At 41.4% G+C, this 17,570-nt stretch overlaps 1 protein-coding gene across 1 annotated transcript in view; it reads right to left on the minus strand.

The window, feature by feature from the left end:
• Window positions 1–4,057: 4,057 nt before the first annotated feature.
• The window catches only part of LOC130681281 (collagen alpha-1(I) chain-like), a 43,920-nt gene continuing 30,407 nt past the window's right edge, over window positions 4,058–17,570 (minus strand). The window contains exons 3-4 of the mRNA XM_057493920.1: window positions 8,047–8,117; window positions 4,058–4,402 (exon numbers count right to left, since the gene is read on the minus strand). Coding sequence (XP_057349903.1) covers window positions 4,271–4,402; window positions 8,047–8,117 — 203 coding nt within the window. The 3' untranslated portion in view covers window positions 4,058–4,270. The remainder of the gene's footprint in view (window positions 4,403–8,046; window positions 8,118–17,570) is intronic.

Below are 17,570 nucleotides of genomic sequence, written 5' to 3' on the forward strand. Positions count from 1 at the left end.
TTTGTACGTGGATTCTTAAAAAAATAAGTTCCTTAAGTCTAAAGCTAGCCGACAGCAATTTAGAACAGGAAATACTGTCAGGAATACTTTTTCAAAAAATGAGTGAGAAATAACATCGAGGGCTTTGATTCAGCCTCCAGGGAGAGTGAAGGGGGTGATAAGCCTATGCCACACTATGTCGCAGGATGTCCCAGCCAGTAATATTTCCAGTGAGAGATCGTACAGTATTTTTCAGCAAACCTCTCAGAGCATAAGTTGGCCAACTATTACAACACATTTTATGAAATCATACATTAAAGCTTGCTGTCCTCTTAGGCATCATTATGAATACGTCGCCAGTGTCCACATCATTGCAACGCCACCCCTAGCTCCAGAGCCTCTCTCTCCTTAGGTTGCCTTCACTGCTGTTTTCCTTAAGATCTCACCACAGTGGTCCTTAGTGCCAATGACCACATTTTTTATTGTTCTCCCTCTGGGCACACAGTAGGAATGCAATTCCCTGATCCCCTGGAATGCAGTTTCCTACTCCTCTTGAACCGAATGTGGCTGTGTGATTGGCTCTGGCCAATGAAATGTGAGCAGAAATGATACATGTCTCTTCCAGGTAGAAGCATTAAGAGCCAGCGTGTGATTCTATGTGCTCCCTGTCTGCTGCAGCACCAATAGGGATGCTGATCTGACCTGGGTGCCAGACTGAGACCCCCAGCCAAACATCTGTGGTCATTTTGTGCAAGCAAAAAAATACCCCTTTCTTGTCATAGGCCACGGAGATTTTAGGGTTGCTAGTAATCACAGTGTAACCTGGCAGACTGTCACCTATTAGACACTCTCAGTCACTTATCTTTGCAACGTTACACCCCTGGTCTCCTTATGGGTTTTGAATCTTGAGATTTCATACAGTCGCTCACGTGGATTCACCACAGTATCTTCTAGCTGGACTTCAAATGTAATGGTAATGTGCTGGGTAACTTGCTTCTTTATGATTAGTTTATCTTCTTATTTTAAAAAAGCGTACTAACCAATTACCAAGAAGGGGGTAGGATTTTGTGAGGTCTGATACACCTCAGTTTTACATCTGCTCACAGAAAGTGTTAACTCTCTTCAATCTTCCTCTTTTGCTTACATCTTTCAAGGCCTTGATAACCAACACTGTAAACTCAATGAGTCTTTATCTTACTACATCTTAAACTCAATTTCTTTGGACAACTCACTTCTTTGGTGAAGTTTCATTGGTTTTAGTTACCCAATAAACCTGCAAAGTCATCACCTCCTCCATGGGATTGTAATGAGGATTCAATGAGATATCAAAATGTAAGTCCGAATCCAGGAGCTACACAGAATAATGGCTACCATTCCCCTTCTAATGCTTCATAGTTTGCCTAACAATTTCCCTGGTCAGAAATATTTCTCAGGAGACTTGTGTGTTCTGAAATGCCTTCCATTTTCTTAATATCCCAGCAATAATCAATATATCGCAAAAAATGTTTTTAAGACTAATAGCCCATCTTTTTCTTTTCCCAAAAGACATCTTGGAAAATTGAAATCCTGTTTTATTGCTAAGTCCTCTGGATTATTGGTTTTCCTTGCACTCTTGTTGCTACTGTTATCATTTCTAATTATTTCCGTTCCTGAGGGTAAAGCCAGTCTCCAAGGCCTCACGTACCTCCAGGTGCCCTGCACAGGGCCTCTCTCTCAGCCAGTGTTTCCTGTCAGTCTGACTCACACTTGGCTATACTAAGGTGCTCGCAGCAATGCTGTCTCAGACTTACATGATTTTACTCACGCGCTCTCGGAAAACATTATCCCACCCCCTTCCCTATTCTAATTCTTACTCACCTATCAGCAACTTCCACACCACCACCTCCTGTACAAAGTCCATCCAGACCCCCAAGTTGGACTAAGTGTCCCTTCCAGTACCTCTATCCTCTTAGGAGATGGTGGAATTTTTTATGTGAGGAAAATGGAAGTTCCTATGGCCAGGATCCTTACCTGACCCTAAAATACTTGATGATGTAACTGGCCTGCTGCTAGGCTCCTGCTCCCATACCCCTAGGCAATGAGCTGTTACTGACTGAGTCACTATTTAAGGAGATCTGTCCAGTGCTCTGGGGGGAGGCGGAGATGGAGGAGGATTACAGACCTGCAGGTGCTGGATGCAGATGTAACTCTAGTGCTCGACCTGCTGCTGGGAGAATAAAGCCAGGTAATAAAGCCCTTTCACCCCAAGAACATTCCATTGTCATTCCTCGGTCTCACTGAGCCCACAGTGAACTTGCCCGGGGCTGAAACCCTCAGGCAGGATAAATGTGAATTTTGGAACCATCAGTTTGGTGTGTATCACCCTGGCTCTGCCACTCACCAGCTCTCACTGTGATAGAGTCACTTCAGCTTTCTGACCTAGGTCACCATGTGCCGAATAACAGAACCCAACCTGCATGATGGGATTGTATGGGTAAAATCATCAAAAGTGTTTTTAGCCTCTAAACCTGACAATAATAAAAACAGCTGGCGTTTACTGGGCTCTTATTATTTCTCATAGCTGTCACACAAAGTTAAAGTAGTAAAATAGTAGGTGGTAAATCTCCTTTTGAGTCTCAGTTACAAAGGTCTGTAAATAATCTTCCTTCAGGATGATGAGCATTGAAAATGACAGCCCTCACTCTCTAGGGACTTCATCCTACAGAGGTTACACCAGAAACTACACTCCCTGATCAACGTGCTTCAGTCTTTCTATCAATATATAGAGGCCACAGCAGATAACAAAGGGTTCAGAAAGAGCAAGAATCTAACATACTCAGTCCAGCCATTGTAGTTCACCCAGGCTGCAGTGGAGTCTGAGAAACTCTCTCTGCTCTATGTAGTGTATGGGACTAAATAATATAGTCATTCCCCATGTTTTCAATAAGAAGATTGTTTTAAGTCTTTTGGCCAGTGTGAACATGCATACTGTTAGATCATATGTCTGTATATTGAATGTAGTATGTATTTTAGTTACATTAATAAAAGTTAGAAATAATAATTTATAAATAATTCTCTTATTTTGCCATTCACAGCTCATGAAACAATTTCTTTTCACACAGTTTGTCATCCCCCAGCCATTGTGATTCATTTATCTCCCTTTATCAGAGCCCATTATCTTTGTTTCTACTTAAATTGTTTAAAACGCAGCACTTCTTGAGCACTATACTAACCCTGGAAATTTTACCCAATTCACAAATACTCACCCACATAACTAGCACAATTATTCATCCTTCCTACAGAGGTGCAATTGAACACACTTCTTTACCTTGAAAACTTTTGTTTACAAAGACAGCAAAACCTGATGATTATGAGATCATAAGCCTAGGAACAAATTCTCAGAGAAAGGTTAAGTCTATAAAATATTTCAGCCTCCTTTATCTCTAGTTCACCAGGGGACCTCTATAAGCATTCGAAACTAGGTTGAGGCCCAGAGGCTGAGGGCATGGTGGCTTCCCCAAGCATCATTTCTTGTTCATAATAAAGTAATTGAGAGATTATATCATAAGGACATTTGTGTAAGGCAAACTCCTCTTCTGAAGGATAATTTGGGGGGAAATACCTTACATTACATTCAAGGATCTGTCTCGTCCCGCGTCCCATGCAGCACTTCTCACATTCATGCGGAAGAGATCCCATCCTCATCTCTCCAGAACAATCCACCAGCAGGTGCTTGCATTTAACGCATTAAAACTCTTCACTTCTTTCTTGGCGTCTGAACCCAAGGATCAGCACCACACCGGTATTCTAGAAGATTCGCAAGCAGCGTATCTTTTGAAGCCAGATTCTCCACCAGAGTCAAACCCCTGTGGCGTTTATGTCCTTTCCTCCCCAACTGCTGCTCACCCAGGCCCGATCATGTAGCCACCCCTCCCTTTGTGCTGTCACAGTGTGCAATCCTCTGTGCCATCATAGAGCCTGCTCTGAAATCCTCTGCATTCATTAGGTGAGTGGTACAGGTTTAGGAAAATGTACATTACAACTTCTAATTACAACTCAGGTTTTTGGAAGATCACCCTGTGTAAAATCTGTTCTTCAGGCTAATGTGATTATGTAGAGGCAGTCTCTAACTTCAGGGCAGAAAAACCTCATGCTGGTCCATGTTAAATGGCAGATTTTTGTTTTTAATTCCTGATTGTTTGTTTCATAACACTTATCCTTTATATCTAACTTAGATCAAGTCTTTAACCCACAGGCAGTACAATTTAATGGGAATGGTCTTACCTGTTTTCTTTGAGCTTCCCAACAGAACTCATGTAGATTGCTGTTGCTTCTTGTTCCTGTGGAAATACTCATGTGAGATGAGAACAGCCTTATAACAAGAACAGAATTGAGGAGTATTTTGCTTTGTGGATAAAGATATCATTGGAGTTTCTCCTCTAGGCTAAAAGAAAAAAAATCAAGGTCATCCTAGTCATAGAAGTTTTTCAGAGACTTTTTTATTACAGCTTTGACTCAGTCCAGGAAGCCTGTCTCTAATAGATACAATTAAAAAGGATAAGGATAAACAAAGCGGTGTTTTCCCCAGCCACCTGCCTTCTATCCCATGCTTTCTGGAACACTGTCCTTCCTATCAATGGTAACGTTGATTATTCTCTCTGCCCTGAGTCAGAAAAGGCAATCTCTTAACTTCGGGGGGGTTCTCACCTGTGTCAGGATGGTAGGCTCTCACTCAGTTTTGAAATTCACTTTTCATTTTGATTTATGTAAGATTTCCTTCAGTTTTGTAGTATTCTCTCATTATTTATTTAGGTTGCTTTTTATTTGCTGGCAAGCTTAGCCCTCATGAAAAGGGCTGGAGACAGATCCCTTGATCCACAGCACAGGCAGGAACTCTGATAACAGCCCTTCCCGCTCTGTAAGAGGAACCATTTGGTACCTACAACAGCCAGGACCGCAGTTGGCCTCATAGCTGGCTGCTGCAGCCTCCACACTGCATGCAGACCCTCATCTTTAGGGAACTGTGCTGGGGCCACCACCCTACTTAAACTAGGGCAAAGAGGCAACTATTTGTCTTCTCCTTCAGAGCCAGCAGTTCTCTCTGTCATAAATGACTTCATCTTGCAGCTGTAGTTACAGAGGTTAAATTTACAGCTAAGTACAATCCATTACTCGTTATAGCACTTTCCAGAAGCCTCTCTCATTTATTAGCAAAAATATCACTTTGAGTAATAAAGGTGGGGATGTGCTCTTACTAAATTACTAAGAATAAGAATGAGAATCTACACTTAAAATGAAGTAATGTCATTTAGCAAGAGATCTTGGCATCTCCATACCCAGTGTGTTCCCCCAAACTGGCCCTTGGTCCTCGTCCTGCATGTCCTTCACCTGCTTGTCTGTGTAGCCAGCAATACCCACCGTGGCTCTGAAAGCTGAGCCCCCAGCTCTGTCCTCCTGCCCAACTGTCCTTCCCGGAACCAAGCACCTGTAGACTCAACTGCTCCCGGGACATTTTCCCCCACATGTCCCACAGACGCTTCACACTTAACATAGCTTAAACTGATTTCACCAGCTTTCTCTTAAAATTAGAAAATCTCCCCCCAAAGCCCTGTTCCTATACTTGTTCTCAATAGCAGTGCTACCATCTAACCAGTTGTGTTGGTTGATTCTGTGTCAACTTGCCTGGGCTAAGGGATGCCCAGGTAGCTAGTGAAACATGATTTCTGGGTGTGTCTGAGGATGTTTCTGGAAGAGTTTAGGGTTTGAATGGGTAGACTGAGTAAAGAAGACGCCCTCACTAGTGTGGGTGGGCTTCACCCAGCACGTTGCGGGCTTGAGCAGAACACAGAGGCAGAGGGCTTCCTTCTGCCGAGCAGCACGCCCATCTCCTCCTGCCCCAGACATCAGCATCACTGGTTCTCAGGACTGCGGATTCAGATGGACCCATACAGCCGCTTTCCTTCATGCTCCAGCCTGTGGGACTTCCAGGCTGGCCCACGCGATTGTGGAGGCCACCAAGTCCCATGAGAAATTCTATATGTATATAAAACACACACACTAATAATAATAAAGCTCTTTCCCCCTTGTGAAAGGATCAAAAACAAAGTGATGTGGTAGTCACCCTATGCGGGAGACAGCGGGGGAGCCCTGCACTCACTCCGCACCCCAACACTTACACAGCCGCAGAGAGTGTTCATTTCTTCAGCATCTCGACATCCTTCCCCGCCTGCCTCCTGGTCACCACCCGATTCACGCCCTCACCATCTTTTAACTGAACGACTCTAATAGACTGTTATGGACATAATATTTGTGTCTCCCCAACATTCATACATTGAAGCCCTAACCCCCAGGTCGGTGTATCTGGAGATGGGACCTCTAAGAAAGTAATCAAAGTTGAATGAGCTCATAGGGTGGGGGCCTGAGCTGACAGGATTAGCGTCTTTATCAGAATAGACATGGAGAACTCACTCCTCTCCTCACACCACACAGAGGAAAGGCCGTGTGAGGGCACAGCAGGAGGGTGGCCGGCTGCCAGCCAGGAGGAGAGCCCTCACCCAGAATGGAACTGGCCAGCACCCTGATCTGGGACTGAGCCTCCATAACTGTGAGGAAAATAAACGCTCTGTTCTTTCAGCTGCCCAGTCTGCTGTTTTGTCACGGCTGCCCTAGCGGACTGACGCAGTCTCCGGACTGGGCTCCTCATCTACTATCACCCTTGCACCAAGTCCAAACACTGTGAAGCACTGATCCCATTTTGAAGCACAGAGTGACCGTTTTGATCACATTATTCCTTTCCTAAAGAAAAAAAATCATCAATGATTCTCTCCACTGCAAGATCCCAAACTCAGTTCTCCGTGAGCGAGCCTCACTTGCCTCCCTCGTGCCATTTCTTACTATCTCCTCCCCCGACAGGAGAATCACCCGCCATACCACGCATTGCTCGCTGCTCCTTGAACGTGGCCCCCCTGCGACTCTCTCCGTCTGTCTTACCCCTTTGCTCTGTCTGTCCCCAGCCCAGCACGAGTGAAGATCCCTCCTCCTCTCATGCGGGTTCTCCTCACCAGGAATTACCTTGATCTCCAGCTTGTATGGAACTGAACAGCCCCCGTGCCTCCTACAACCACTGCACCTAATTCCCATTTCTACTCCAACACGGGCGCACTGCCTGGCCATTCTGTGTATGTCATGTGTCTCATCTGTCATTGCATTTCTAGTGCCCAGCACAGTGCCTGGCACATAACAGGCCCTTGATGTGTGTTGAACTGGAAGAATGTGGGGGAAGTATCAGAACAGTATTTATTCCTAATACACCACAAGTGCATCACCTTGTTTATCTCTGTTGACTTCGATCTTCCTAGAATTATCTCATCACTCCAATCTGTTTAGACTTTTTTTTTTGGCTGTCACATCTATGTGATGGATTCACTAATCACAAATTCTGTATCTTCGACTAAGTCACTGATTTTATAAAGGGATTAAGTCCCAGTGAGAGCCCTGAGAAAGGATATTAAAAATCTCCCTGTTCTTTGATGTCAATTCATTATCTAATTGCCTTTACGTTTTACCCACTTACTTCTCTAGCTAATTCAACTGCCATCCCATTCACTATAACCCTTTTCCCTAAACCGTGTTTACCTAAGGGAAACCTGGTCACAAGAATGTCCCACTGTTAGTTATGCTTTAATTCGTAGTTATTGCTTCCTCCCACAGTCTCTCCCTTACTGATTCTGATATACAGCAGTATTTAATCTGCATACACTGGGATTTGGTAACGTTTACTGTGACCGCTTTAAATGCCCTAGATATATTCTGAAATTGAACTTGAGCTCAAGTTATATTTCCATATTATTCTTTACACGAGAAACTGAGACTTCAGAACACAGATGTCCAGGGACCCCCCCCGGGAGGACATGCCTCGGTGTGGTGCCATCGGCCTCCACCGCAGGGTGTCAGGGAAGCAGAGACATGAAGGCCAAGTTCGTGTCAGTCATGGCGATGTTGCCAAGGACATTTTCACGCTATTATCATACCATGCCTCTTGGCGTGAACTTACAGGAGAAGCGCCTCCCAGGCTTTAAGATCACTTACAGTTTGTTTTTGGTATTCCAGGTACATCTTGTCATGAAGCAGGTCCACACGCTGCTGCTCAGCACCAGCACCTGCTCAAGGTGAGAAAGGAAATACATTTGTGTGTGTGATCTTTCCTTTTTATTGATTTTCTCTGCCCTTAATTTCTATGCAACAAAGTTATTACAAAAATTCAGTCTTATCTTTTGCAATTATGTAAAGTGTAGCACATGAATCTGAGCATAAATAATTTTCTGTCTCTTCTTACAATTATGGAAATTAAATACCCTGATGAGGTGATAAGTTTAGGTAAAAGGGCTTTAAGTCTGATTAACCAAATAATATGCAGCTTTTCAGACCATCACTTTGCATTTGCTAATTACAGTGATAAGTATGGCCTGGCTTAAAATTATTTGATCCCGCCTTTATATTAAATTCTTTTTATATACAGGGTATGACTATGTAATGACAAAACATTCAGATAGAAGGTGGGAGTTTCATATCTTGGTGTTGGCCATGCGTATTACCATAGCTCACTTCCAGAGAAGGCAAACAATCCAGTGATGGGTGCCCTTTTCCCTCTTTACACAAGTTTTAGTGTCATGCCTGTAAGATGTGACCTGAATGCCCTACAGCATGTTACCTCAGTGCCCTGGAGACACAAGTCGAGTCCTGCTTATCCTAAGACCATAGAGAGGCTGTAACCTCCCTGCATTTCCAGTTCTTCAACCTGCTAAGCAAAGGTGCTGCTGCCTGGTTCTGCAGCTCAGTGGGATAATAGATGCAGAAGCACTTTGAGCAACATGAAGCACTCTATGATTATTAGGGAACGGTTTTGAGTCAGAAAATGCACCATTTTCACCTCTACATAATAATAATACTTCATATACAAAGCTTCTGACTTTTCTTGCCTGGAGCAGGTCAGAGGAAGCACATGTGTACATCCACGTGCGGTTCACAAGTTAACAAAAAAAGAAGGCAGTCGTTGGCATTTAGCCGTAGAAAGAAGGAAGTGGGATGGTTTCCTAGAGAACCCTCAGGTTCAACCATCCAGCTTCTGCTTTTCTTTGGGGCGGGTGTACTGTATCTCCATTGTGGTTTTTATTTACTTTTTAATTTTTATTGTGGGAAAACAGACATAACATTTAATAGTTTACTTATTTTTAAGCGTATAATTCAGTGGCATTAAGTAGTCACATTGCTGGGCAACCATCTCCATCAACCATTTCCAGAACTTTCTCATCAGCCCAAGCAGAAACTCTGCACCCACTAAACATAACTCGCTATGCAACTGCCACTTTTGAAGACTCCATCTATTGGTTTCTGGCCCTGCACGTGGCATCTTTACCCATCAAGGACAGGGTTCCACTGCCTTCCTTCCAGGCCTCTCATTTTCCCTTCCCTAAAAAGTTGCTTTTCATCCAGGTAATAGGTTATTTTTGTCCTATGCTACTAGTATCTTACCAAAAAATAAAATTATTACAGAAATATTTTTGTTATATCAAATTCAAGCAATATTTTTGCTGGCTTTGATGTTTGGATATCCGTTGAGAAAGTAGCATCAGCATTACCCTTAGTGTAGCCCATTCATGTGCCCTGTTAGCACATCAATCTCATTGTCTTGACTACCAGCACCCCGGCAGGCACTGGCCCTGCTCTCTCCCCATAGTGAGGCTCTGCCTTTGACTTCAGTCCTGTCCACTCTGGAGTGCATGTGACTTGGGTCACACAGAGGACAAAGTGAAGCACTATGGTTAAATCAATACAAACCCACTTGAAACGCAAGTTAATTTATGAAGGCTAATACATTAAATAGAGACAAATCAATTTCAGGCACAGTCTATTCCTAGAGCACCTGGGTTATTTACTCCTGTGTACCATGCTCACACAGAAAATGGGAACCTGTTAAATGTTCACTGAAACAGATTCAGAATAAAATTTTTCTTCTGAACAGATTTTAGAGCAATGTCTAAATGTGTAAGAAAGCTAAGAACTATGTTGGGAAAGTAGGGAAAGAAAAGTGTTCATCAGAGCTTTTTATGTGCCAGATAATAGCACTGGCTTCATGTCCACGATTTCATTTTCTCCTGACATTAACCCAGGAAGATAGCATTATTGATCATGCCCAGTTCCTGGAGATGCCGAACAATCTGTCCAAGCTCAAAACTAGAATTCAAACCTAGATATAGCTCACTTGAATTCCCATCTATTTTTCATTTCTACACTGAGATTACTAAGGCCTTTCTCAAGTATAAATCAACAGTTTTATATGTTATTCAGTCTTTTTCTTTTCTGTGACATGGTTAGCTGAACTCTGAGCTCTAGACTAATCTGCGTTGAAAGATGCAGAGAAGTCAGAAGAACAAAGAGAGCCTTAGGAAATTTAGAACTGACCTGAGATGATCCAATCAGATACCACTCATGCATCGTGCCAAACTTCTGTTACTCAGGCTTGACGTATTTCAACTACCCCTTTTATGAAATAATACCATTTATTAACATTTAATAGACCCTGTGTTGGTGTTTTACAAGACTTATTTCAATATCGCCAATAAGCAGCTCACAGATCCTAGGAAGAAACAATCCCTGGGTCTCTGGAATTTATAATGGGAGATTATTAACAGGACTTCCTGGGACCTACATGTTACAGAGAAAAAAACATTGCTGTAATTTAGCTATACCAAATTCAAAAAAAGCTGGTGATGAAAAATAATACCAGCACATAAAGTATAGAATAGAATACAGGCCATAAAGTGTGTTAAGCAACAGATGAGTTGTGAGTTTTCAAAACATGTATGTTTTAGAAAACAATTATTTAAAATATATATTAATTGAAAAACACAGAAGAATATGTTACATGTATACTGTCCCTGTTACATCAGTTGAAAACCTCTGGACTTACTTGAAAGTAGAAAATATAACATTGAACGTAAAATCTTAGAAATCTATGGGCCTCAATACAGTGAATACATTTTGCTTACAAAGTCTTGCACCAAAAATCAGAAGTAATCAGTATGCTTATGGTTTAATGTAAGACAAAAAAAAATCCTCACTCAATGTCTTAAAATGACATTTGTAAGGAAATCCATGTAGATGTGCAGTTAAGGGTGTGTCAAATATAACCCATCTTTTATGGTATTTGCAGAAACTAAAAAAAAGACTTCTCAGCCATAGCCTGCTCGCTTTTGTTAAATCTTGTCTTCCCATTTGTTTTTTTAGCCTTAAATATGAAAATCCTCCTTCTCGGAGGTGAAATGCCTGTGTTCCACTGGAATTCTGAGATTTTCAACGTATTCTCTTTTCCATTCATCATGACCCATACCTCTATGTCTGCATGGCAGGGACTGGACCACGGCAGCCTTTCACAGCTCGGTGGATCGTCCCATTGCCGAGCATGGGGCAGCGTGTAAAACCCTCTACGGTGGCTGCAAGGGCCACCTGTTCTTCAAATAGATGATCTCAAACTTTCAACAGTGTGGCCAACTGGGAGATGGAGCAGACGTGGGTCTGTCCCTCTCCTATTACCATTACACACAAGTAGAAATATTACACACACACAAAGTAATAAAAGGGAAGCGCCAAAGTGCCAGAGAAAGAGAGAGAGTGAACTTCAAACAGAGCAACACGAGCACAGCTTAGGAGCACAGACTCAGAGCTGCAGCAGACACTGGGGGAGGCCCTCACCCAAGGGGCTGCTTCTGCTTTGGCAGGAGGAGTGAACTTCACCGGGCAGTGCCACACAGGGGAGATCCCTGCACGGTCACTCACACTCTGAAAGAGGAGCCAGAAACACCCCACCCTCCCACTAAGGGACACGCCAGAGAAGGTGTGCACCAGCCTACAGATCTGGTGCATAAAAAGTGTTCTGAGAAACCGAAGTGCCAAGACTGTCGCTTACATAGATGATGACTCTGTGTGTCCGTTACCCACCGACAGCCGTTGTGAGCTGCTATAACAAAATGACCATGGATGGGCGGCTCAAACAACAAATATTTAGTTTTCACTGTTCTGGAGGCTAGAAGTCCAAGGTCAGGGTGCCAGCAGGCAGGTGCCATCAAAGTGCCCAGGGCGATAACACTTATCTCTATACTCGGTTCACCTGCCGTTTTAGAATGCAAGCAACACAAAGACAGTTCAGACCAACCGAGACGTGGACAGGCGGCCGGTTACCAACTTTCAGCAAGAAGGAAATGTTGTTTGATGGAAGGGGAAGGATTCAAATGCCAAGTGAAGGAAAGCAACACAATGCCTGGAGAAACACAAATAAGCTTCAAGTAAAACATGAATGTTAGGTGTGAGGGTAGGACTATCTGATTTCAAAACAGTGTAAAGCTAGGGTCATCAGGACAGGGTGGGTTTAATGGAAAGACAGACAACCAGATCAATGGAAAGTAAAAAATCCAGAGAAAGACCCACATGCATGCCATCATTTGATTTTCAACCAGCACATCAAAACAATGAAAAAGGGAAGGAAAAGTCTTTACCACAAATGGTGCCAGAACAATTGGTCGCCTTTATGAAAAAAAAGAACAGAAATTACTGTAATGGAAAGCAAAGTCATTACCGAGGTGATCAATATAGAAAGATACTGATGACACTTTTCCTAAAAGAAGAGAAGGCAGGATGCTTGTGTGTGTCTATATGTATCTTCTGTGGGTACATATATGTATATATATATATTCACACATATATATGTATTTGGGTCTGAGAAAATGAGACTGAAGGGCTGGCAATATGGCTGGAGACCAAAGCCCAGTTTACAAAGAGGATTTGGGGCAAGGTGTTCTTAACATCCCATTCTAAGATATTTGCACTTTTTTTCGATTAAGTCTCTCTGCTATTACAAAACACTCAGTAAAAACTTCTACGTATAGTAATGTTTTCAGGGTTTTTTGTTTTTTCTTGTGTGAGGGAACTTAAAAAAAATGAATTCTCTCTTTGGCTCAATTTAATACAGAGCAGGGAAACGTAAGAATGGACAGTCTCAGTCTAAGACAACTCAGCAGAAAAAGGAGCCCAGAACAGGAGACCATGATAACTGAAGTCCTTTGAGAAGCCACAAGAATTCAGTACGTTATATGGCAAGGAGCATGGAAAAGGGTTCCAGAAATCTTATGGAGATGTTAAGGTCTAGAAAACCTTGGTGCTACAGCGGTAAAAGATTCTAGAAAAAAAAATTTGTAAAATGAATATAAAAAACTTTTATAATCTGATCCCTACCACTTGTGAGGTTGATTGTTTACATACTTGGTTGCTAGGCTACATGGACACCATGAAAGGGAAAGTTTTCAAGTGTGTTTAAATGGTTTCACTAGGAACACTAGAATTCATTATATAGAGAAAGTTTCTATTTTCTCTTATTCTTTTGAAGTAGTTAATCTGAGCGGAAAACTGTCCAGAGAATGTGAACTATGAAAAAAGAAAGCAATTTCTTCTGGGTTGCCTAATTTCTCAGTGACTAGATATGTTATCCTGCAATGCCTGTGCAGCCAAACTATGTCAATGTAGAAATCTGTCACCCTAAAAACTGAATATCATAGTCATTGTTTAGCTTGAATGCAGAATAACTTAAGGCTATTGACATGAATTGCAAACAGTCCAATTATGGTCAGAAGGGACCACTGCTATTTTGTTGCTATTCTTGGCATTTAAATCTCGTAATTCTATAATATTAGATGTAACAGTGGAGGCTTCAGCTCTAGTCAAGTCAGCTTTGGCAATATCAATATCCTGGAGTCACAGCAAGTGCTTAAGTGAATTGCTTTTTCAATTATTGCCAAATATGGGGGATATTCTAGTTTCCTAAAGTGTGTTCCTGTTATTTGTGAAATCTAATGATTTACTAATGTAACTAGCATGCATTTTTCTGTTTCTACTTTGCTTAACTTCTCTGCCAAGGTTGTACCATGTTTTGTTGTTTTTCTGTGGTTTTTGCGATGAACAGTATTGCTGCAGCAGTAAGTCCATTGCTTTTTATCATAAATCTTACAATATAAACCAGAGTATTTAGTCTATTAGCCAAGACTTCTTGGCATGCTGTTACAACTCTATTCCAAAACATTCCTAATATGTTTGGAAAAGATATTTTTCCATTACAGGCAGCTAATAAAAGTTAGTTATACCATTCTTCCTATCACAGGTAAACCACTAATTTAGTCACAGTTTTTGTCCTTAAGCTCTTTCCAATAAAAACGGATATTCCATGCAGCAAGGACTCATACATAATACTTTATAATGATCAATTAAGTAACTTTTATATAAATGTCTTAAATGCATTACTGTTTGTATTTTAGATGAGCAAGCAGCCAGCACTTTCTTCTAGTGTAACTATTTCAGGAATTTTCCTCTCTCATTAGTTCTGCATTAAGTCAACTTAATAACACACTAAAGATTTCCCAGCCCCCAATCACTAATAAAAGATGATAATCTCGATGCTGCAACAGACTCCTGACCCTAAATCAGTGCCCGTGATGGATGAAAGATCCAAACAGCAATTCACTTGCAATAAACTTACCATTGCCATCAAAATCATGGCATTATCCTATTTCCCTACCGTGTTACTGAGTGCACTGTATTACATTTCCGGTCTCCGGTACTCCGGACCCCCTAACTTACCCTCAGCTCACTGATTCCTTCCCACAAGCTGGCCTGGAGTAGTGTTTCTTCCTGACCAGCAGTTACACAGAAAATGCCAAGAAATTAAATGCTTACTGGACTTCCCACAGAGTATGTGGTGAGTTCAACTTATTTGGGATAACAAAACAAATCAAACAAACAGAGGAACGCACGGAGAGGAACCAGGTTGACACCGACTTCCGGCAGGCATCCTGCTTCCGGGGCATTTCCCAGCCCCACCCCCACCCGGCCCCCGCCCCTACCACTGCTGGTTGGATGCCCTCTTGGGTTGACACAGCTGCTTTGCCCCTTATCTCAGACCAGCAATCACGGTGTCATGCCACCCGCCTCACGTCTGCCTTCTCCCTAGTGGGGCAGGCAAACAGCAGCATCGCTCCCGGAACTGGGACAGACAGCGCTTTCAAAATAACTGGATGAATCATGCCTGTTTCACATCCTGAACAAATCCAGGTCCACTTCCAACACTCGACCAACAATAATCAGAAAATGCAACACTAGCTCTGTTATGAACCCTCTTGTGCACTATTTCCCCTCAGAGGAGGAGTGAAATTCCTTGTCAGGGAAATAGACACGATTAGGGAAAAAAAAAATGGCTTGAATCTCCAGCTCTGTAGCCTTCAGCTACTCAAAACTTCTAGAAGACTCAGAAATATACAAAACCAGGAAAAGTAACAGGTTAAGGTTCACATTCTACTCCTTTTTCTTAAGATTTAAGCTCTTTCACCTTTACTTGGATAGAAGAAAGTAGTCAGACCTTAGATTTGCCTATGGCTAGTCCTTTTCTCAGTTTAGGGGTCCACACAAGAGAAAACTGGAATTGGTGCAGAAGGAGGAAGAATGGTGAATACCAGTGCAATTATCTGATTGTACATTAAGTCCACCCCTGATTTTCCTGGCAAAAAACCCAGGAGGCATACAACAGGATGTTTTCTGCACCCCACATGGCCTGATTGCAGGAACTAAAGGAGGCGTACCTACTCACAAGAAGAAAATAATTTCCTGGTACTAAATTCCAAAAGAAGACTTGTATAGATCCACCTTCAAAGAGGTTTTGAGGTATATATGGGATACTATCTTCAAAAGTCACTGGATGATTTCTTAGTAAATTTTATAGGGCTCATATTTTTTAACAACTTGATCAGGAACAACAGTTTTACAAAATAACACATTTACACTCAATTCATCAAAGAGCGCTTGAATGAAAGCCAAAGGAATAGGGAGAAAAAATGAGTAAGAATTAGTGGTGACAATCTGCAAGTGAAGATTTGCAAAAGGAGACGTTACAATTATCCTGCTTCTGTGCTGCCCTTCAATACGCACCTTTCTCCAGTCTGCATCACTTCCTCTAACACCAGCCCTTCCTCTAGGCCAGTGCTACTCAAAGTGTGGTCCGTGAACCACCTTCTGGTGGCTGTTATTTTTTAACTGAGTGGCATTCCTTGCTGCATCCTACAACTTTTTGCAAAGTTGTATTTTCATATTCATTTAGTTCAAAATATTTTTTAAAAATTTCTCTTGAGATTTCTTCTTTGACCCATAAATTATTTGTGTGTGTGTGTGTGTGTGTGTGTGTGTGTGTGTGTGTGTCTTAATTTCCAAAGGTCTGCAAACTGTCCCAGGGTGCAAGAAGTTTGGTTCTGAAACTGAGAGTAAATACTTCAAACATTTACAGTAATTTGACAGAATTACTGTATGAATGTGAGGTCTAATAATTAAAAATGTAAGCTTGTCCTATTGTCTTTGGTTTTTTTTTTCTAGTAAGTATATTGCATTATTTTATTTTATAAACTTAGCACCTTCCTATAGACTGAAAACAAAAGGAAAATGACTCTAGTACTTCCACACAGATAAAAACATTACCCTAGGCTTCCGTTTCTCAAACTGCAGTGGCTAGGTACCATCCTCACGATCCCACCATGTCCATACACTAACTTTTTCATTTACTTATTAGCATTCTTTAGGGAAAATCACTTTTTTATTTTAACAAACTTATTTCAGACGATGCTACACCATTGCCGTAAGTACCGTAGCACTTCTGTAAAAAGAACTATAAAAACAGATACAATGAAGACAAAGGAGTGCCACTCAGTTAAAAAATAATAAGAATAAAATATGATGTTCAATTAACCACAGAGCTCGCTGGTCTTGCAAAGTGCACACATGAAAATAAGAAGAAACAACAGTTCTTCTCACCCTCATTGATGGACATGAACATGCAGCTCAATGTTTCTTCATTCAAGACAAAGATGAGGTGAATATTCAGAAGGTATTTAATGTCCTTCTCAGGAAAGGTTGGATACTGAAAATTAATTCCTAATCAAAACAATATAGGTGATTGTTCAACAATTTTATTTTCCCCAGCAGCCTTCTGAAGTGCAGACCCAAATCTTCTGAATGAGTCAGGTTGTTTGGTAAAACCCACAACAGTAATTTACAAACAGTTTCCTTCCTAAATCATTGCCATCTGGTTTGAGAAAATATTTATCAAGTGGTCTCCTCATTGTTTTGAAAATGTTTCCAGCAGGCTCTTCAGATGAAATTTCTGAAAAAACTACTAGTTTTTCAATAAGCATTAAATAAGTGTCAACAGAATGGAAGTTTCCCAATTTATTCCCAGGATTCCGAGTTCATCACGTCTTATGCATAGAAAATATAACACCTACTATTTATTGTACTGTTAATATATGCCATGCACTTTGCTAGATACCAGACAGGCACAGACATAGATACAGGAACAAATCTGGAATCTATAATTATATAAATTCATTTTATATATACAGATGATATATAATGAGATTTAACATTACATAGAGATATATAAAATGAGATTATATAATATATAGTATATATGTGATATATAGTATATATAGATACATAAATTCTCAATTCTCTCTCAGTGGAAACTCAAC

Source organism: Manis pentadactyla, chromosome 16 (assembly GCF_030020395.1).
Source record: "Manis pentadactyla isolate mManPen7 chromosome 16, mManPen7.hap1, whole genome shotgun sequence".
NCBI classification, from domain to species: domain Eukaryota; kingdom Metazoa; phylum Chordata; class Mammalia; order Pholidota; family Manidae; genus Manis; species Manis pentadactyla.